Source organism: Ambystoma mexicanum, chromosome 2q (assembly GCF_040938575.1).
Source record: "Ambystoma mexicanum isolate Mex_15411 chromosome 2q, UKY_AmexF1_1, whole genome shotgun sequence".
Taxonomy (NCBI): domain Eukaryota; kingdom Metazoa; phylum Chordata; class Amphibia; order Caudata; family Ambystomatidae; genus Ambystoma; species Ambystoma mexicanum.
In genome coordinates this window covers 8,642,431-8,664,294 of record NC_090924.1, presented here as the reverse complement: position 1 = coordinate 8,664,294, position 21,864 = coordinate 8,642,431, and the positions used below count along the sequence as shown (strand labels likewise).

The 21,864-nt window shown below is 45.7% G+C and overlaps 1 protein-coding gene across 1 annotated transcript in view; it reads right to left on the bottom strand.

Annotated features, from left to right (window-relative positions):
* PDIA2 (protein disulfide isomerase family A member 2) overlaps positions 1-21,864 on the bottom strand; it is a 771,139-nt gene that overhangs the window by 611,120 nt on the left and 138,155 nt on the right. The window contains exon 4 of the mRNA XM_069646771.1: positions 6,454-6,591. Within this exon, the coding sequence (XP_069502872.1) occupies positions 6,454-6,591 (138 nt within the window). The remainder of the gene's footprint in view (positions 1-6,453; positions 6,592-21,864) is intronic.

Below are 21,864 nucleotides of genomic sequence, written 5' to 3'. Positions count from 1 at the left end.
GTATTGCACTGTGAGTGAAAATTGTAAGCATTGTGAACTAAATGTTGCTGTCAAATCATCATTTTAATGTAATTTATATACAAGTACTTTGTACCATACTAATAATAAGATCTCTCTATTAGTAAATTATTATTACCACCTTGTCCAGCAGCAATACATGTTTCCCTCTATTAATCCCTCTTATTTTCTTCTCAGCACATGCCTCTCACATTTATTTGTCAGTGCTGTCCTCCTGAGCACATCCCTCATTCAAACCCTAGCTCTCTTCGTCTTACAACTTCCTCGCTCTACCTCCATCACTTCTTTCCTCACTTGCTGAGTACCTCTCTGACTAACTCATTTTACCCTGTACCGTCACCTCCAATCCCCTACATTACTTTCAGCTTACATACCTACACTCTGGCAAAACCCATCTCCCTCCTTGCACCTTTTAATGGCACCGCTAACACCCCATGCACCGCTTTCTCATTACTCATCTATTTCCTTACTTTGACCACTTCCTGCAACTCACTTTCTCACATACCATCGTCTCTTCTACTGCACCTTTTGTCAACATATGTCTCTCCTGCATTCCACTCTTCCATGCGTAGTGCATCATTCTTCCCCATGCACCTCTGGGTTGTCTTCGTTTCTGACTCCCTCTGCATCTCTGTTGTTCTCAGTGCACGAAGCATCTGTTGACATTCAGCACCCAGGCAACACCATCTCTCCCTGCCTTCCCATCTCCTGTACAAAGATAAGCCCAGAGGCCAGCCAGACCCCAGTGCTTTGCATAATTGCACCTGATATACCTTCCCTTTGTCCTGCTTAATCTTTCTTCTGGGCTAGGGCCACAGGTTATCATGCCACCCCTGATGTTCTCTGCATCTCGCAGTCTGCTTCGGGGAGGCGGCATGTTCAGAGTGTAGTTTTCTGATCTCTGCTCCTGCGCTGCTCGTCTCGCTTCAATGTACTTGTTGGAATGGAAATGCCCCTTACAGCAGCAGCCTATCCCTGACCCAGTCATGGCTAGATTTCTACAGGTCCCAGCTGAGGGTGGGTGGGATGGACGGCTGATAGAGTTCAGAAGACTTAGTTGACACAGTAAACAGTGATGTGTTGTCATAGTTAGTGAAAATAAAACTCACATGTGCCACATTTACAACCAGTGTTTCAAGTGGGTAAGGAGTCAAAGGAGATTCTAAGAAGTCAAAAATAATATTTGTGTGCAGTACCTGAAAACGTTTGGTGGGGCCCAAGAAATGCAATCAATTAATGACCATTCATAATATGTGTAGGAGGTGTGGTCCCTTGCGATGGAGTGCCATGACAAAACTTGGGACCAAAGGGAGAAAGATCGACAAATCCATAAAAATGCATATTAATCATAATGTAATTTATCAGCAGTTAAATGTGCCCGGTTACATTGGTGGAGAGGGGCAGGGGGCAAGGTTTTACTAAATTCTACTTTTAGTGCAGAATCCCTCATGGTAATGTGGACATGTATTGGACCTAAAGACGGTGAACAGTTAGTTCAGGATAAAACTTTCAAAATTATCTCCATCTCATCCTCTCCTGTACTTCTTTCAAAAGATTACTCCAGAAAGCAAGGAATGAATCTAAGAATTGGGAGAATGATCAGTAAACTTCCCAGTTCTCAAATGTGAGCTCCGTCTTTCCAACACTTTTCAGTGTGAATGAGAATAACCAGTTGGCTAAGGTGTGTGCTCCATTGTGAACCTTACCTGTGATTTCTTCCAAAGGGTGTGGTTCTCTGCCATTTCCCTTCATTTGTTACCAGTGTCATTTGCTCTTTTTATTTGTAATGGGAATGTATTACGTCCCGCGTGGCTCTGGGGGATTCATTGGGTTCTGCTGATCAATTGGTGGATCTGGGTTGAGCTGTCCTGATATTATTATTGGGCAGAACTATTTTTTTCAGAACGTCTGAATTTCTCTTTGTTGCCCCTGGTCCAGGATACAAGGGCAAAACGCCTCCAAGAGCAACCCAAATAAGGTGGGTGACACGCATGAAGTAACCTGTCTTTCAGGTAGGTTGTGGAGGCTTAGACAGGAAACAGGCTAGATCTGAGAAGGTTTACAAAAGGGACGCTTTATTATAGTTGCAGGTATAAGTATGGGTACACAGCTTACCTCACACGCACACCAACATTCCACAAGCTCTCCCATGAATATATCTGCAAGCGCACCCTGAAAAACAAGCTGTGTTCATACATAAAAAATGGAAGTACGACTACACAGATAATAAAATAAATAATGTGCTATGATTGATGCACCATTTACCAAAAAATGTAGTAGGCTTGACTTCCAGATACTGTAAAAACTAGTCATTGTCACATTGACGTATGTTCCGGGACAGGGGGAGGCGGGAGGTTCGGAAAGGGAAGAGACGTGGGAGGGCCGGGCTTGGGAAGTTCCTGTTGAGTTACAATAAAGTTTAGATGTGTGTGCATTAGCTCTGTGTGCTGCGTCTTTATTTTGGTGCCACTGCCGAACGAAGCGGCCTACGCGAGTCCACAACACTGGCGACAAGGATGGGATCATAATATGACATGTTCTCAGCCTTTGCAACCCGTTCACGGATGATTTCAAACACCTTTTGACAGTTTTCCGTCCAATTGAACGTGGCCTCCTGCTTGGTCAGCGCTCTCAAAGGTTCACTCACTGTGGCAAAGTCCTTAATGTAATGTGTGTAGTAGCTGGCGAGGCCCAGGGAGGATCTCATTTCTGACACGTTGGAGGGGGGTGTCGTTTCATTTAATGCTGCAACTTTTTCTGGGTCGGGTGTCATGCTGCACTCCTAGAAAATGGGCCAGAAGAAACGCAATGTGCTTTCCGAATTTGCATTTGTCATGATTTAGTGTGAGGTTGGCAGCTTCCAATGACTTGCATATCTTTGGGAGGGCTTCATCGTGCCTGTGGACATCCATTCCAAATACCAGGATATCATTGCTATAATTGAGGCAGTTCGGAATATGCTTTATCACGTTATGTACTTCTGCTTGAAATATTTCTGCCGCGGAGGACACACCGAAGCTTAGCCTTTTGTAGCAGAACAATCCCAGGTGCGTGACAAATGTTGTGATATTTCTGCTTTCAGGGCTCAGCACGAGCTGATGGTATCCTTTCTTTAAGTCTAATTTGGAGAACACCTTGGCCCCGTTCAATAGGTGGCTCATGTTGGTTATGCGTGGGGCCATGTGCCTCTCTCTCAGTATTGCCTGATTGGGTTGTCTCATGTTGACGCACAGCCGGACGGCTTCGGACCCTTTTTTGGGGACAGGTCCTATCGGCGATACCCAGGTGCCTGGGCCCGTGGCAGGCTCTATTATGTCCTGCTCCAGCAGTTTATGTAATTCATCTTCTACTTTTTTTTAATGTTGACAGGGATGCCTCTAGAGTGTTGGGATATAGGGTGTAACGAGTCATCTATGTGGAATTTCACCTGTCTGTTTTTTAGTCTTCCGATCCCCTTGAATGGGCTGGGATATAGGTTGTTGATCATCTCGATGGGGTCAATGCATTTGTGAACCATGATGTTATATAGTATGTGTATGAGCCCCATGTCGACGGCCGCCTTGAAGCTGAGGACACAGCCACTCTCTGTCTCTGTGGCTAGGACGTGTATGGGTAACTGCTCTCCGTGACCATTGTAGCGGCACAGAGCTTCAAATTGTCCTAGGCATGTGAGGGGTGCATTAGCTCCATATGCATAAATGTCTACTGTTGTTGGGCTTAGTTGTGGCCTTTTAGGCAGCTTGCTGAAGACTCTTTCACTCACCACATTTACCGTGGCCCCGGTGTCGATGAGAAATTCTGTTGGCCGTTTGTTCAATTTGATAATGAGGGTTGGGCTGTGTTCTGTGGCTGCAAGATTGGCCAGCTAATATAGATATGTTTTCTTTCTTTGATCACTTCCTGATGAGCTAAGGTCTGAATCTGATGGGGATTGTTCAACTAGCAACCGTATGTGGCGCCTGGATCTGCGTTCGGGTCTCATGCGCGTGACGTATCTTCTGTGCTCTCTTCTGTCCTGTCTCTGCCTTTCTTCCCCCAAATCCCTCTCTCTTTGGTCTGGGTTCACATGGCACTGCGGGCGTTGCAATGTGGTGCTAGGGTGTGTATGGGTCGGTGGTGTGGCCCTCCCCTTGTTTCTCATTGGCATTTCTGTGGCCCTCTCCCTTCCTTTCTCTCGGGGGAGCCTGCACACCGATTTGAAGTGACCCTCCTCTCCGCATGCAGCGCAATGCTGGCCGATGGCAGGGCCCCAGAACCATCCGTGGCGGATAGATATCTTTGTTATCTTACTCATCAAGCCGCACCAGAGGGAATGGATACCGAGCAGATAGCCCGGGAAGTAAAAAATGACACAGCCTCTCAAATCATTTGTGAAGCTCAGGCCTCTGGAGAAGAGCCAAAGAGAGAGGGAGGGCAGGGGGAATGCCATACACTCAGAAGTAGAGCGATTGCTACAGGTCAAAGAAGAACTGGCGCTCTCCGATGATCACTTACTACTAAAAGACTGCTAATTGGTGATTCCCACCACGCTGCGGAAAAGGATTATTGAACTTGCGCACGAGAGCCATCGAGGGATGGTATCCACCAAGCGTATGCTGCGCCAGAAGGTCTGGTTTCTGTATCTCGACTCTATGGTGGAGGAGGCACTGACATTATGGCCTCTCTGTAGCCTCATCACTCTCAATAGACACCCAGAACCACTAAACATGTCAGCCCTTCCTGAACAGGTGTGGGAGGCCGTTGCGGCCGACTTCTCCGGACCCATTGAAGGGGGGAAAGTATGTGCTAGCAATCATGGATGAGTATTCCAGATACCCTGAAGCGCAGCTAGTCTCATCAACGGCAGCCCAGCTTGTTATATCTGTACTGGATTACATTTTTACAGCATACGTGATCCCCAAGGTGCTAAAGAGAGATAATGGACCCCCATTCAATGGACACCACTTCACACAATTCGTGGAATTCATGGAATTCCACCATCGGAAGATCACTCCCCTATGACCTCAAGCAAACGGCATGATCGAAAGATTCATGGCCAACTTGAAGAGAGTGTTACAGATCGCCAAGCTCACTGGACAACCCTATGAACTACATCAGATGCTGCGGGACTACAGGAGCACTTCACATAGCACCATCAGGAAAACTGCAGCCGAGATAATGTTTGGAAGGGATATCAAGACAAGGATAATCCAAACTAGGACAGTCGACAGTCGACCGGATGTAGTCAAAGAAGTAAGAGAGCACAATGGTGCTGCCAAAGAACGTATGAAAGTCTATGCAGACAAACCAGGAGGGACACAAGAACTTCAGATGGAGGTGGGAGACGTGGTGGCCGTGAAACATCCAAAGGCACAAAACACACCTCCCTCTTTCATGAAGAGCCCTTGCACATCACAGCAAAGAAGGGATCCATGGTCACCGCCCAATGATCAGGAGGTTCCACCATTTCACTTTAAGAGAATTCCCTCATCAGAGTCAAGACGGTTAAGTGGCAGAGTAGCTATCCCTATTGATTATATATTGGATGATCCTTATCAAGGAGATCAGGAAAACACTGGCGGCTCAGATCAGGAGAACCAGGTGGACGACAGAAGCGGGAGCAGCCCTCCCGAACAGAGTGACTCGTGGCTGCATAGAGCTTGAAACAAGCCTTGCCGCCTCATCGAGGAAATGGCCTAGTTATCCACGTTTGGACATTAACCTGTCATAAAAGCCAAGAGACTGTTTAAAATGGGGGGAGAGGTCACGTTGACGTATGTTCCGAGACAGGGGGAGGCGGGAGGTTGGGAAAGGGAAGTGACGTGGGAGGGCATGGCTTGGGAAGTTCCTGTTGAGTTATAATAAAGTTAAGACTTGTGTGCATTCGCTATGTGTGCTGCGTCTTTATTTCGGCGCCACTGCTGTACGAAGCGGCCTACGCGAGGCCACAACAGTGATTTTCACACCAAACTCAAAAGTAGCACGTGGCTAAATTAGGACGAAGCCCAATCCCGTGCCAATCCAGCTTCAGAGGAAACTACAACATACACACTGGGAGCCACTAGGCACCATACATGTATTTATTGCTTCACACGTGAATGGAAAATCAAGAAAGACTACGTGCAGTACACATAGAAATAATGTGTGCCAGCAGAGTAAGGAGTGACGCATGGAGTTAAGTGCCCACTGAAGTCCTGGTGACCCATGCTCTGTCAGCATGGACCATTCTGGAACAGAATGCTCACAGCATGGGGTTTGTTATGCACCTCTCCCATTTCTAATTATGCATCATTTGCACTTTTTAAAGTTCATGACACTAAAAATAGTTAATACCAACGGGTACCCACTCAATGTTGTCTCTGTTACCCTGTTACACTCAGCGTTCTTCTCTCAACACTCATATGTGTAATGATGAAGTGACACCATTGCTGCCTCCCCCTGTATGAATCTTCTTACCTTTTTAAATAATACAATGCTGTCTCCAGACACGCCATACTTCTGGAAAAGCTCATCATTGTTTGTGATGCCAAATGCAATGTCCACAGCATCTAGGGCCATCTCTGAAAATGTTTTGACATCAGCATCTCTGGGGTCCTGCAGAGGAGACACATTTAGAATGTTTATTAGAGTGCGAGTTTCGCTGCCACCACACCCTCTCTAGGGCTCATTTTTCTATCCATGAGAGATTTCTACAGCTGTGGCATTGCATGGAAACCTGGGAACAAAAAACAACTAGCTACATTAGAAAACAAACATTGCATAGCCATTTGCATTTATAGCCATACATTTTTTGAGCTGAAAGGAAAGGCAAGCTGTACATGAGCTGTTAGCCTGTGCTGGAAGATTAAACACTTCAAAAATGTTACATCAATTGCAGCCTGCTACAAAGGTTCATAAAATGCTTTCTGATCTCTGTCCCTTCCAACATGGCATCATCAATGCTGCAACACACCTTTAATTCACAGTAACTCAGACTGCAAATGATGAACAAAAGACAGTATAACGGCTAAAAATCTCATTTAATACCGGGCCAAAAAAAGTAGGGCTGTAACACTCTGAAATAGAATACATGTATACATGGTATATATAACTATTTCAGTCAAAATAACCTTTATTCGGCATAAGCCGATTATCGGTTAGTATCACAACAGTAAATAATCACACAACATCCCAACAATACATATTAATAAAAATGATCATCAATTCATGAGTTCTAAAATACGTATGATAAGATAAAAGGGTATGGCATACGGTGCAACATTTTTTCGACCAAAATCCCGATAAATCCCAAGTATAGAGGTTCATCTATTTCATAAACCTTCACAGGCTAGCCACAATGGCCCTGCTCCTCCTTAACCATGCTCTGTGAATATACTTAGGGACAAAATGAACGAGATTCAAATCCGTAGTCTCCTTAAATAGGCGAATGGCTTTGCTAACAATTTGAGCACCACACTGTCTAAATAGGGGTATCAGGTATATTGTTCTAAGGTCTTTCAATGACTCACAGAACAATAGAAAATGCACCATTGTTTCTGCCCCATTCTCGCACATTAGACACAGTGAATGTTCTGTCGCAGCCCACTTTTTAGTGTTGTAATTTCAACGATCCCAGGCGTAACCTCATGTAAAGTGCCCGAGCGAATGCTGGTTTAAGGGTATTCAGATAATTTTCGAACCCCTCGGACTCTTTCATGGCAAGGTATGCCGGGCCCCGTGTCCAAAGTGATTGTTGTGGTCCTGGCTCTTATGCCCTTTGTATCTTCTAAAAACATCCTTTACTCTTTTTTTTGCATTATGCTCCATCTGGCGAGGGCTTTGCCAATAAAGAGAGAGCCAGCCAGTGGTCGAAGTGTACAAAAAGAAGTAGTGGAGCGAGGTTCCCTGCCGGTCAGCCCCACTCTTCTCAAACCCCATTGCTAAGCACCCTACCACAATCCATACCCCCAAACAAACACACCTATTATTTAAGGGAATGTTCAGTGCAGTGTGCAAGCTTCAACTTCTTCCTACACTTTTATTTTAAAACTATAACGTTCCAGAAGGGTTCCTTTTTAAAATAAAAGTATAGGAACAGTGAAACTGAAAAATAAAAAGTATAGGAGCACTGCTCCCGACCGCTGCCGCCCACTTCGACCTCTGAAGCCAGCCAGTATTTAACATGCAACTGCCACTCAGGGACAACACATTTATCAAGGTCTGTCAGTGTTCCTCTAGTTTCCGGCTACCCCAAATCTTAACCCAATAAAAAACTGGTCTTATTGCGAGCTCCTCATCAATTGGTGGGACGGTTACATTCCATTCGAGAGTAGCTAGTTGGGGTGCTTTGGGGAAGCGACAGGATGGCTTTCAGAAATATTTTTTCTGTTATTCTCATGGCTGAGGTATCCACATAGCTCCAGACCTCTGGCGCGTATATCGCTACTGCCTTTGCCTGTGCCTGACAGAGGTCCAAAACTGGGCCCAACGCCCCCCTATCATGTCCTGCATAGTAGGCTTTGATTTTTCTAGTACAGTGTTGGCTTTAATCAACTAATTTTCCCACCGGCGCTCCTTTGAGAATTGGATCCACAGCTAGTTGTACCAGTTCACCTGTTCTAACATACTACAGTTTTTCTGTAAATTTAAGGGTTTTCAGCTTGCAGTTTTTGCTGAAAAGACCATAGCCTTCGTGTTTGAAGCATTGATTTCTAATCCGAGGTTGGCGCACTTGCTTTCAAACGTGCTAGAAGCATGCCGCAAGCCCATTGGGGTAGTGGACAAAAGGACAGCGTCATCCGCAAATACGTTCGCTCGCCATCCTAGGGGGTCCACGTTTTCCTCCTGGAGTTTCACAATTTTTCGAATGAATAAATAGGTAGAATAAAATGGGTGCCAACGTGCATCTCTGCCTAACCCCTCTAGCCACCCTGAACTGATCTGTTTCTTCGCACCCCAACCAACAACTGCCTTGTTGTTGTTTTCGTAGAGGAGCTTGATGGGGCGTAGCAGTTTTTCTCTAGGGAAACTGTCAAACACTGCTTTTAGGTCGATAAAGACCCCATACAGGGTGGTCTTTGTTATCCTTAGATGTTTCTGGATAATTAAATAGTACCTGAAGCTTTGGTCGACAGTGCTTTTTCTGACTTGGAACCCGGCCTGGAGGTGGCTTAGCTGGTTAGTCTCCTCCACCTACGCCGTTAGATGCTGCAGGATTAACTTTGCAAAGGTTTTTCCTGTCGCGTCCAACAGCGATATGGGTCGGTAGTTGCTAGGATCCACCCTGTTCCCCTTCCCCTTTTTGAATATGGGGACAACCACTGCCATTGTCCAAGTCTCCGGGGCCCGGCCCTAGGACAGGACAGTGTTGAATACCCTAGTAAGCACTGGTGCCCAGACTGCCGTTTCACTTTTATACAAATCAACCGTAACCCTATCAGAATCAGAGCCTGGTGCTTTGCCACCTTTCTGCACTCTAATGGTCTTTGCCACCTCATCAATTGAAATATTTAGCTGGTTTGTGTGGTCTCTAGGTGCGAATGCAACTGGGTGGGGTACTATCAGAGGGGTAAGTTGGTTGGGCATATGGTGGTCACTATACAGGGTCTCAAAATGGTTGCGCCACCTAGTCGGGTTTATGCATTCTGGTACCTTAACGTCAACTTTTAGATCAGAGTTGGTTATCAACCTCTAGAAGCCTACACCATCCTTGGCCTTGGCACACTCTTGGATAAGTGACCACCTCTCCTGCTCCTCTCCTGCATGTGCCGTTTCTTTTTAGCAGTTAGTAGTAACTTGTAAGATTTACTCATGCACTGGAGAGAATTCCTGTCCACCTGGCTGACCCCTCTCGTGTATGCAATTAAGGCCCTTTTAGCTAATAGACAATCCTTATCAAACCAAGTCACCCACTTCTTGGACCCTTTCCTGGTTCGTTTGGCTGGGGCAGATAGCAGAAACTCCAATGCCTCCTGCAGCACTGCATAATTCAAGCATATATCTCTAGTGCTGGTGCTAGGATTGCAGAATGCTTCAATTTGGATCAGGACTCTATGATAGAGCATTTGCCCCAAAAGGTCCAAGTTAATGTTTGCCCATCTAATCGGTCATCCAGCGTGGCCGTAGCATACAGTGCCAGTAGTTCGGTCTATCACTAGACGGTGAGACAGTGGGATTTGTGAGGAAAAAGCGTGATCGATTTGTGGTGGCTTTCCCATCGGTCAAGGACCTCAAAGCCCACAACCCTGTGCCAATCTTTACCCGAGACCAGGGAGTAATCTATTCTTGATGAAACTTTTGGTCCAAGGTAGGTGTCCGTTGCTGGCAAATCGGTTGGAAAACCATCATTGCAACACCATAGGCTGATATTGTGAAGTCCTCTTACCACCCCAAAGGTCTTTGGGTGGGTTCTCCCAGAAGTGTTTGCCCTTACATCAGGGATAGACCAGGTCTCGTCTTCATCATCCCACAAGCATTCCAGCAATCTGCAGATTTCCAAGGGGGTGTTAAAATCGCCAAGGGCCATACTAAATGATGGTCCCTTATTGGACAGCCCCAATCGATCCACTGTATCACACAAAGCCAGCACTGCTTTTATACTGGTGGTGACCTTCAGCCTGCTATACATGTTAAACAACAAAGACGATTCCTGATTGGGTATGAATAATTCCACTAGCTGTAAATTGTCGGACCCTGTGGTCAGTTGCCTAGCTTCCCAATTAAGGGCAGCCTTGAGACCAAGTGCCAGCCCAACAAAGGGTCTCCCTTTTGGGTCTTTTCCGGCGTTTACCTCATAGATCTCGTAGCCCTGGATGATTACCTCCTCCATAGCCCATGTCTCTTGGAATGCTACAATATCATATGAATGTAAAAAGTCGAGCCACTCATTATAGTTGAGGTGTTTGGCACGGCCTGCTATATTCCAAGAGAGTATCTTAATTGGTTGGGAGATCTGGGCGGTCTAGGCGGGGTGTCCTTTTTGGCCAATCAATCGACAGCCTCCAAGTTGACAACCCCTCTGTTGGCGGCTCCCCCATTGGCCATTACCCAAGGACCCAGAGGGATCCTCGGGTTGCTCATTCCCCATGGACATTCCTTTCCGGGGACAACAACTCTAGGATTGTCCGGGTCTCTGACTATTTGTTAGAAGATATCAACTGCTTGCTAATCAACGTGTGCTACAGTATGAGAATAGTGTGATTTAGCAAGCCCCAACATCAGTTTAGCAGTCATGCCTTAGCTCTGCCACCAGGGTACACCATTTACCGCCACGACCAACCGCAGATGAAAGGGGGAGGAGTATCCATCATTGCCAAGGACTCCATACCCATCAGACAAGTAAACGCCAATCTAGCTGGGAATGAAGACTCCTTGGCAAAAAAACTCTCCCTCTCTCCTTATTGCACGATCACAATCCTTACCATCTACAGACCTCCAGGCCTGCCACTGAATTTCAAGAAAGCCTACTCCATCTATTAGCAGGAAACCTCAAGATTTTGGATTTTTGCAAGGGGTCACTGAACCCACACACTCCAAAAGACGCACCCTAGAGTGGGTGGCAGTCCTCAACTGCACTGCCGCCATCAGCTTGAACACCCCATGCCCCTGGACTGACCACCACCTCTTCCTTTTCACCGTCCCCTGTTCCCCTACCTCCAAGCATAACACTCCTATTCCACCCTAGCTCGCCAGGAGTGCACGTTAACTCACCAAAGTCAATCTACTACCTTTTTTTAAGGTTTTGTTTCAAGCCTCCATTTTCAAAAGACCCAGTTATTCTAGAAGAAATACACACCACCCTCGAACTAGCCATTGACACTAAAGCACCACTTGAACTAAAAAAAGCTAAAACCTTTAGACATGCTAACTCATGGTTCACCCCTGAGCCCCTAGAATTCTGCACTCTCAAATGTAAAGCACTCACTAAATGGCAATACAATCCACAAGAATCCCTAAAAGAAGAATTTAAACTTTCAAACCAATGCAATAAAAGCCATTATCACAGCCAAAGCAAACTCATATAACACCAGAATCTCTAATGCCACATCTGAATCTAAAAAATTGTTCACCATATTCAGAGAACTAGCCTCTCCTGCCACCAATCTCCAAGATACCGATAAAAATGAAGCCTGGTGTTCAGGGATCCAACCTGTCATGCTGAAAAAAATGGACCTTTTGCAGGCTAAAATTCAAGGCCACCATGAAGCTCTTAACAAATCTGACCTCCACTACTCCCCCACCGAAGTTATTCCTGACCAGGATAACAATATTTTCCCCTTCACGGATGTCTCAGAAACTGAAGTTGTGGCTCTACTCAAACATCTAAAATTAACCAACTGTAAAGGGGACATCTGTCCAGCCAAATTAGTCAAAGAATGCGCAGAAACCCTTGCGCGAGTTCCTGACAGCATTCATTAATGCCTCCTTTGCCTCAGCATCGTCCCACCATGCCAAAAAGAACCCTGGGTTCGCCCACTCCTTAAAAAGCCAACTCTAGACCCCTCCTCACCTAACAACTACTGTCCCATAACCACTGTACCGTTTTTGCTATAAATTCTAGATAAAGCAGCCTATACCCAAATCCAGCACTTCCTTGATTCCAACGGCATTCTAGGTAAGAGGCAATTGGGATTTCGCCTGGGTCATGGGACGGAAACTGCCCTATTGGACTTAAAAAACTGAGATAATGGATGAAGGCAAACCTGCGCTTCTTCGCCTTCTTGATCTATCTACGGCATTCAATCTTGTGGACCACAAGATCCTCTGAAGACACCTCACTAAGTCAGCACAATTCACCACCCAAGCCACCACCTTGGTCACCTCCTTCCTTGAAGGGAGAGATATGAAAGTATTTTCTGACCAGGCTTGCGCAACGCCCACCACCATACACTGCGGTGTCCGCCAAGGCTCCTGCACTTCGCCCACTCTTTACAACTCGTTCCCCAAATCGCTATTTGACAAACTAGACGCTCGCGGCATAACTTATACAAACTATGCTGACAACACGTAAGTCCTCCTTCCTTTCTCTGGCGATTACCAACAAGACGCCATGACATTGCATCTGGTATACTCCACCATCCAAGTGTGGATGGCAGCAAACGGCCTATGCCTCAATGGGGATAAAACAGAAATCCTCATTGTTGGCACCAGGGAAATGCTCAGTAAATTGGACAAACAATACAGCATCTTTTTAGTAGACAACACTACTATTTCGTCTCACATTCAATGAGGACGCTGGGGATCTACCTCGATTCTACACTATCTATGACTCCTCAAGTCAGTGCCATTGCCTCCTCTGCGGCATTCACAACGAAACTCATTAATTCAGTTAGGCCCTACCTATCCAAACAAAACTGCCTCTCTATAGCCAGGGCCATCATTGGCGCTAAACTCGAGTATTGCAACGTACTCTTTGCTGGAACATCATCTAATAACCTGCATCGACTCCAAATTATTCAAAATAACGTGCTTAGAGCTGCATTAAACATTCCCAAAAGAGAGCATATCTCCCAGGCCAGGCGCGAGGCCCATTGCTTTCCATCAAAGAGCGCATTACTTTTAAAACTATGTCCATAACACACAAATGTCTCGCACTCAAAGCCCCCTCCTATCTCTCAGACAAAATTGTCATCAATAACTAAACCAGGCCCAAAATAACCTATTACACCAACCAGTTGACCATACCCACCGTCAAAAGGGACAAAGCAGGAGGTGCCAGCTTCCCCATCCTTGCGCCCAAACTCTGGAATTCTTTTCATATCACCCTCAGGAATCAGACTCTCTCGCGGCCTCCGGAAAGACCTCAAAACCACTCTCTTCAATTAGCCCTGCTGGCCCCTTGTCTCTCTCGTCCTCATAACCTGGTTATGTGCTATGTCACCCCTCTTATTTCTGTCACTGTCTTTGCTGCACTCCCCCTACTGTTCACTGTTGAAGAGATTCAATGTAACCACGAACCACCACTGTTTGTTATGGTTCTATGTTACCTTGAACCACCTGTATTATGTCCTCTACTTCACTCTCATCTTATTCCTGTAACTAAGCCAAGTTATGGATGCAACAGCGCCACGATGCCCAAGGGCTGCTTTGTGCGCATTACAAATGTAAAAAAATAAAAAAATTAATAATAAAGAAGGCATCAGCATTCATTAAAACATGCTATTTATAACTGATGTAATGAAGATTTAACAGCTTGAATGCCAATTCCAATTTCTGGCTGAGAATCATTTGTGCAGCATTCATTTACCATCTACTTCCGGAACAAATGAAGCAGCTGCTTTAGGGAGCCCTTGCTGGCAAATTGTACATCTAATTAATTTCCACGCGTACATAAAACCTTCAAAGCCTTAGTTGCAAATTGTAAAAATACCACACAAAGATCAGTATGCAGGCTTGGTGGTGGGCCCCACAAGATCAATTACAGTTATTTTTTATCTATTTCCAAGTCCAAAATTATTCACGACAGTTACAAAGAATACCTGAGTACTTGGGCTATTTCAAACAACTGGTACACAGCAGGAATTAGCAATCTCTATGGTTTCTTCTTCGCTGCTTTATGATGAGCAGTGGAGATCAGTCTGAACTGATCATTGCTCACTCTGATTTTGAAAATGTTTCTGAATATTTTAGCAACAATACTTTTTTTTCACCATCATTTCTGGTGCTCCATCTTTATGAGCTTTGGTCGACTGAAATGTTTGGGTGGAAGATGATTATTTGGCAAAAGTATCTGCACAGTTATACCGTGTAGAAACAGTATAATGTTACTACAGGTTTGTTAGTATACTGAAATAAATACAACTATTTATAAAGGATCAATAAAATGTATTATGGCTTAGTCTTAAAAAAGTATACAATGAAGCGTGTTTGAAACCTCACACAGGGTAAGCATTTCTGCTTAATCGGCGATTAGAAAAAAGATTGTACACACACACACTTATATTCAACTTGCTGTTATATATTTGACAACATATATACATTTGAATTGAAAATGTATTGAAAAGGTTTAATGATTTTCACTGTATTTTATTTTTAGAGGTGATGTACATGGTATTGCCGACTTTTGCTGAATGGCAATTTTGACAAATGTTTTTTGCACCATGTTTAGCCGCTTTATTTCACCAAACAAAAATAGATGGGAAGTATGTAGGAAGGTGGTGAGGGGAGGAAGGAGTGGTGCCGGGTGCCTCACCCCACTTTTTGTGGCTAATAAATGCAGTAAAATCAACCATATACACAATCTAGCTCATTTATATAGCTAAATAGAAAGGGCTTGTTTTGGAATTGGGAAGTCTACATTTGGTGATACGATTAAGTGCCCTGCCTGATCATGTTGGTGGATGGTGGGGTTGGTTGTCAAGGGGCATTTTGTCACAGGATAAATGTAGCTACTCTGGCCCCTTTAACAGCATTCCCGCAGAGCTGGCAGCGCCTGTCCACTCAACTACCCTCCCGTTGGTGCTGAATCTGACCCTCAATCGACCGAAAGAGGGAGAGATGGCCTTGACCAAGGGATCCAAGAGACAATTACGTATTCTCTATGTCAGTGGAATAAACAGAAAGAGGGACTTGTGATCTTCAGTATGATAGACATGGTTCTCAAAGCTGCAGTCCAGACCCATCCAGTCTCAGAGAACTAAGATCCCCAAGTTCCCTATACACATCTACCACACCTGATTCACATTCTACCAGAGCATCGGTGGAAAAAGGGACCAAAGTCACCTCAAGGACTCAGTCAGTATGTGGTGGAGGTAGGAGGAGGAGCTTGTGCAGTGCTGTGTGGAGATAGGAAGAGAAAATGCTGGAGAAGTAGTTGAAGGCAGAAGAATAGAGCGAAGCCCTGGGAGCCTGAGGAAACTAGGAGGCAGGAGCAGAGTGCCTGGAGGCTCGGACGAGGAGGAAATAGGATGTTGTCAGGGAGACTCAGAAGGCTGTGGTAAGGAGGAGACAGAGGGATGCAGGGAGGACTTAGGATGCTGGGTATGGGTATACCCAAATGATGCCGAGTCAAGAGACCCAGTGGGCTGAGACAAGAAGGACATATGAGGTTGGAGAAAGGAAGGTCTATAATATTGCAGACGTTGGGGAGAGTTGGGAAACCTTTGTGTTTGTGAGGAAAGTGCCCAAAGGGGTGAAGAAGGTGCCCAACGTGGTGAAGAGAGAGTAAGGAGTGAATTTGGGGACCATAATGGTGCTCAAAGGTTCAAAGAAGTTCGAAGAGGTGGAAGAGAATTTCCATATCTGAGAATTTGTACCAGAGGGGCCCCAAAGGGTAAAGGGGGTCCCAGAAAGAGTGAAGAAGGTGGAGAGTAGCAGAGGCATTACGTGCAAGAATATAGTCATAAGAGATGGATAAGAAAGAAATAGGATGTTTAAGAAAGTGTAGTAGAGTGGATAGAGGAGGTGGGGGGGAGGAGAAACTTCCAGAAGCTGAAAGAGGAGCAATCAGAAAATAGTGGGCAAGAAACCTTGGGTAACCTCCAGGAATAACTGGAAGAAAGTGAAGAGCTGGAAACTAAGACCAGTAAATGACTAGGTGAGGAGCTAGTATAGAGAGGCATAGAGGGGAATTTTGTGAAGAGAAAGTTGTAGTCCCGAAGACAAAAAGTTTTTCCCCTAGAAAACTAACATACAAAAGATCTTTGTGGGAATGAAACTTAAGGTGAGACACCATGGAGGAAAGAGGGATTGTAGCAGGTGGTTGGAAGAACAGGATTCTGACAAAGAGGGTTGAAGTAGGAAATCTAGTGAGAATTCACTGGCAGGCTCTATGTACACAACCAACACCCGAGACTGAGAAACAAGGAGAAAAGACCCAGAGAACTGTGGGAACCAGGCCATAAGAACCTTATATAAACGACTGAAACCTCAGGAGAAGAGATCCCAAGGGTGTGGAAATTGAGAAATAGACTGTGGAAACCCCTTAAAACTCAGCACTGTGAGCTCATGATTTATTATTATGTTGATTTTCTGGGGGATACTCAGTCTGATTTACTAAGCACTGGAAAAAATGGTGTTGCTGGCCCTTACTTTTATGAGAGACACATTCTCTTATATACGTAATCCCAGAGTTCTGCCCAACCAAGGAGAAGAAACATACTAACAATTTAGTTCAATGCAGACACTATTTGTTTATTTTGGCCAATCCTATATTGTAGGGGTAGGTAACAAATACATTATTGTAAAATTTACATGGTAAAAATAGTGTTTTGTTTTAACTTGGCCAACACTCGTTTTTCTTCTCATGCCTCTAGTGAGCTTGACAACATAGATGACCAGGGTATTAACACGTGGTGGCTGTTATTGAAAAAGATCCATTAAAATCCAAGAACAAAGAGCCACCTGAAATACACCTGTGCGGGAAGAGGCCCAATCCCACCCACATGAGCGTGGTCTAAGGTTAATACTTTAAAATACATTTGATTAAATTTTAGCAAGCCTACAAAATCCCAATCTGCTCTAACATCACATAGCCTGCAATCCTCAAACGGAGAATATAGCAATTAGAATGGCCACTTTGCACCCGGCCTCCGCATACAACTCAGCAATATGGACTGATAATGGAAGGACACAAAGAAGAACTGTCACATTATTCAACTCAATCATTGACTGAAGGCATTACAGAGAGCTGTCCACAAAACTCATGTGCTGAAAATAAGGTCCCATGTCCACAGTTCAGAGAGAGGGCAATATTTAGTAATTGCCTCCTGTCTCAATTGTCTTAAATCTAGGTGCATCATCCCCCTGCTGTGCTCTTTTAAATCCAGGTGTGTTCTTTCAAATCAAGGCGCATTTTCCCTTCCTGTTTCTTCTAAATCTAGGCACGTTATTTTAAATCTAGGTGCATTTTCCCTTGCTGTGTTGTTTTAAATCTAGGTGTGTGCTTTTAAATCTATGCACATTGTACCTCTGCTGTGCTCTTCAAATATAGGTGTGCTCTTTAAATCTAGGTACATTTTTCACTGCTGTGTTCTTTTAAATCTAGGTGAATTTTCCCTTGCTGTGTTCTTTTAAATCTAGATGCATTTTTCCCTGGATGTGATCTTTTAAATCCAGCTGTGCTCTTTTAAATCTAGGTGAATTTTTCCTTGCTGTGCTCTTTTAAATCTAGGTGTGTTCTTTTAAATCCAGATGCATTTCTCCCATGCTGTGCTCTTTTAAATCTAGGTGTGTTCTTTTAAACCTAGGTGCATTTTTCGCCTGCAGTATTCTTCAAAATCTAGGAGTGTCCTTTAAATCTCAGTGCATTTCTCCTGCTGTGCGCTTTTAAATCCTAGGTGTTTTTTGCAAATACTGTGAGTTGGATTCTAGGTTCATTTCTCCTACTGTGTCTTTTAAATCTAGGTACATTTCCCCCCTAAACCTCCTTTAATGTAGGTGCACTTTCCGACCTACGTGAATTTTGAATCCAGGTACATCTTGCCCAAACGATAGACTCCATACCTCACTCCGGCCAAATCAGAGTGGAACACTGGTGCTCCAGAAAGCCTATTGATGTCCTACTCAGCCAACCTCCACCCTCTCCCCCAACTAGCACACCCCTCCCGCTTCCTTACAAGCAGCCCTTACCTCCCCCTTCAACACTCTTACTTCAACAAGCCACACTTCAGTTTCCAACTGCCCCTCCCCCCATTCATCCAACCTCAACGCAGATCTCGCTCCTCCTAAGCCAGAGCTGCACGGTGGCGAGCTAGAGTTGAAAACATTGACCGCCTCCAGCCTCTCCCCCATCTCTCCTGCCCAGCCCTTCCCACCCATTCACTCCCAGCCCCCTACCAATTAGTCCCTACTCCCTCATCTCCCGCATATCCTCCCAATCTCCCCTCCAGCTCACACTTCCCATCGCTAAGTGCAGCAAGGGCCACCCTGGCCAATAGACCAATCTCAACAACGCCCCCCCACTCTCTCCCACACCCTGTGGGCCACATGAACAACACAAAAGGACCATGGCCTCAGCTACCGCAGACCCCACCTCGCTTCTCTCCTGCTCCACCCTAGATTGCAATCCTTGCCCCCTATCTACAGCTCCCAAATCTCACCACACGCCCCCAACCCTCTACTAGTTCTATGGCCCTCCTTAACCCATTTGCCAACCTGCCAATCCCTCCTCTGGGCATCCCATCCCTTCCCCTGCTTCCACCCCTCTCCCTGCACTCATTTGTCCTACAACAACGCAACCCTGCAAATATTTGTTCCCCCACCCCCAATACACCCCCCATACCCTCCCACTTACCTTTTGCATGGCTGCTGCCTCTCTTGACCCTGCAGAGTCAGTTTGGTCCCTTTAACACAGGCGGATCTGATGCTACAGGGTGCCCTTTTCTCCTTTTCCGTCCCTTGCCCCCAATCTTCAGGAAATGGAAACCCCTGCAACCCTCCCCAAGGCCTAAAATACCAAACATGGAGAGCAGGAGACACCCCAGAAACTCCGCTCCCCATGTTTGGTATTTATTACCCAATTGGATTGTAATAAATCGATCACATGGTACAGGCCGAATTCGGTCAGATGTACCATTCGATCAATAAAATTCAATCAAATTGGGTAATACTCACTTGCAAGCCCATGCCTTCCAGCTCACCTTTTGCCTTTCGGCCTTCCAGCTCACTTTTCATCTCCAATAACACACACTGGCCCCCACTGTTACGAGGAACACCCCCCCACTGGAAATCGAAACTGCTCTCTTGCATACTCATGAATGCCAGGTCAGTCTCTAAAAACAAATTTAACATCTTTAACTTTATCTCAGACTAAAACCCTGATATCATCTTCATCACTGAGACCTGGTTTGCAGACAACTAGGAACCTATTGCATCAACTACCTTCATCCAGCTTTCTGCTCTCACCATACTAGGGGACTTCAACATCTGGTTGGGCTCCCCATCAAACCCTATGACCCGCTCCCTGACAGATAGCCTAGAAGCTCTCAACCTGACACAACTCATTGCACTTCCTACTCATACTGCAGGCTACATCCTCAGTGTGGTTTTCTGCACCACTAACCCCATATCCACTTTCCCTCCCCGCCCCCTAATCTGGACTGATCACTCAGCAATCTTCTTCTCCTTGCTTACCTCACCTCTTGTCCCCTCCCACGTCCATGTCCCGTCCTCACCAACCACCATCCTCTGTACCCCACTAACGAATAATGGCATCATCATGCCGGTTCTAGCCAATTCACTCATCAACTCACTCCCAGTACTCTCTCTCCAGAAAGGCTCTCCCCCATCAAACTCTTCGATCACTGGCTATCCCGCGTGCTCACGCCCTCGTTCCAACTAAACAGATTTCTCAGAGACCAGGCCCCACCCCTAAAAGGTACAGCACCCACCTCAAATCCATCAAACTCTCAAGCACCGACTGGAACAGACTTGGAGAACTAACCCCATCCACACAAAACAAGACCTCCCTTGCAAGCCTGACAAGGGCCTACCGGTAAGAAATTCGAACCCCGCCCCCCAATAAAATACTTTGGGAACCAAATCTTGAATTCTCGCTACCCAAACAAGGAATTGCACAGAATCATATATCTGAATTCAATTGCCAGGCTGCTCAACCTCTTTCCCACCTATCTTCCAAGCTGTATGCAATGCTGCTATCGTAGCCACAGTGCCATTCTCTCTAAAATAGCAAGACTGCCCCCTCCCTGCACTCCAGTCATCCCCAGTTCCAATTCTCTCCTGATGCCAACCTTCTCCTCTTTCTCCCCCATCTCACATCTGGAGTTCCACATGCTCCTAGTGCAAAGCCGCCCGTCAGGCTCTCCTGGAGACCCATGCTCTCCAACACTCCTCAAGAACATCCTATCATCAACCTGGGCAAACAGCATTGCACGGTCAATCCTTAACCAATTCCTCACCTCTGGAATCTTCCCAAACACCTTCAAAACCTCCTATATCAAACCCCTCCTAAAAAAAACACTTGACCCACTCATTCCTCAGAACTACTCGCCCATTTCCAACACACTCTTCATTGCCAAACACCCGACTGTGCAGCATACAAGCAGCTCTGCCTCTTCACAGAAGCCAACAACCTCCTTGACCCAGCCCAATCAGACTTCAGAGCCCCCTGAGTACCCAAGTCCTCTCTGTGTCCGTTTGGGATGACTTAAAAGAACAGCAGACTTGGAAGGATGCACAGTGCTCCTCCGTCTTGAGCTCTCGGCCGCATTCAATATCATTGACCAAACCATACTCCGAGACAGGCTACACTCCTTAGGAATCAACGCCACTGCTCCCACATGGATCTGCTACTTCATCTCAAATCGCTTGCAAATCATGCTCCCCCAACACCTCCATCTCTCACTCAGTGCTGAAAGGGGTTCCTCAGGGTGCATCCATGTCTCCCTTCCTCTTTAATATCTATTTTAGCCCACTCCCTGCACTCATTCGCTCACATGACGTCATATGGTAAAACTATGCAGATGACACTCAGAGCATACTCAAAATCCCCAAGACACCAGGTGCCACCGATCCTGATTTCTCATTTTGCCTTTCTGATATTGACCACTGGATGACAACCAACCATCTCCTCCTCAACCCTGGAAAAAACAAAATCCTAGTGTGCGGCAAAACCGCTTTCCTCCCCCAACCAATCCCCTGGCCCGACTCTCTAGGCCCCCCCAACAACCTCCACTTCTGTGAAAAAACCTTGGATGCAGGCTGGGCTTGAATTTATCCATCTCCCATCACATCAACTCAGTATGCAGAATGTGCTTCTTCCACCTATGCATCCTCAGGTGAATCTTCCCATATCTAGACTACTCACTACCAATCTCTGCCATCCTCAGTGACATCCTCTTCCGCTTAGAGTATGCAAACTACCATTATCTAGAAGCACTGGCTTTCCAACTCAGACAACTTCAAAGATTCTAAAACACAGCTGCCTGTCTT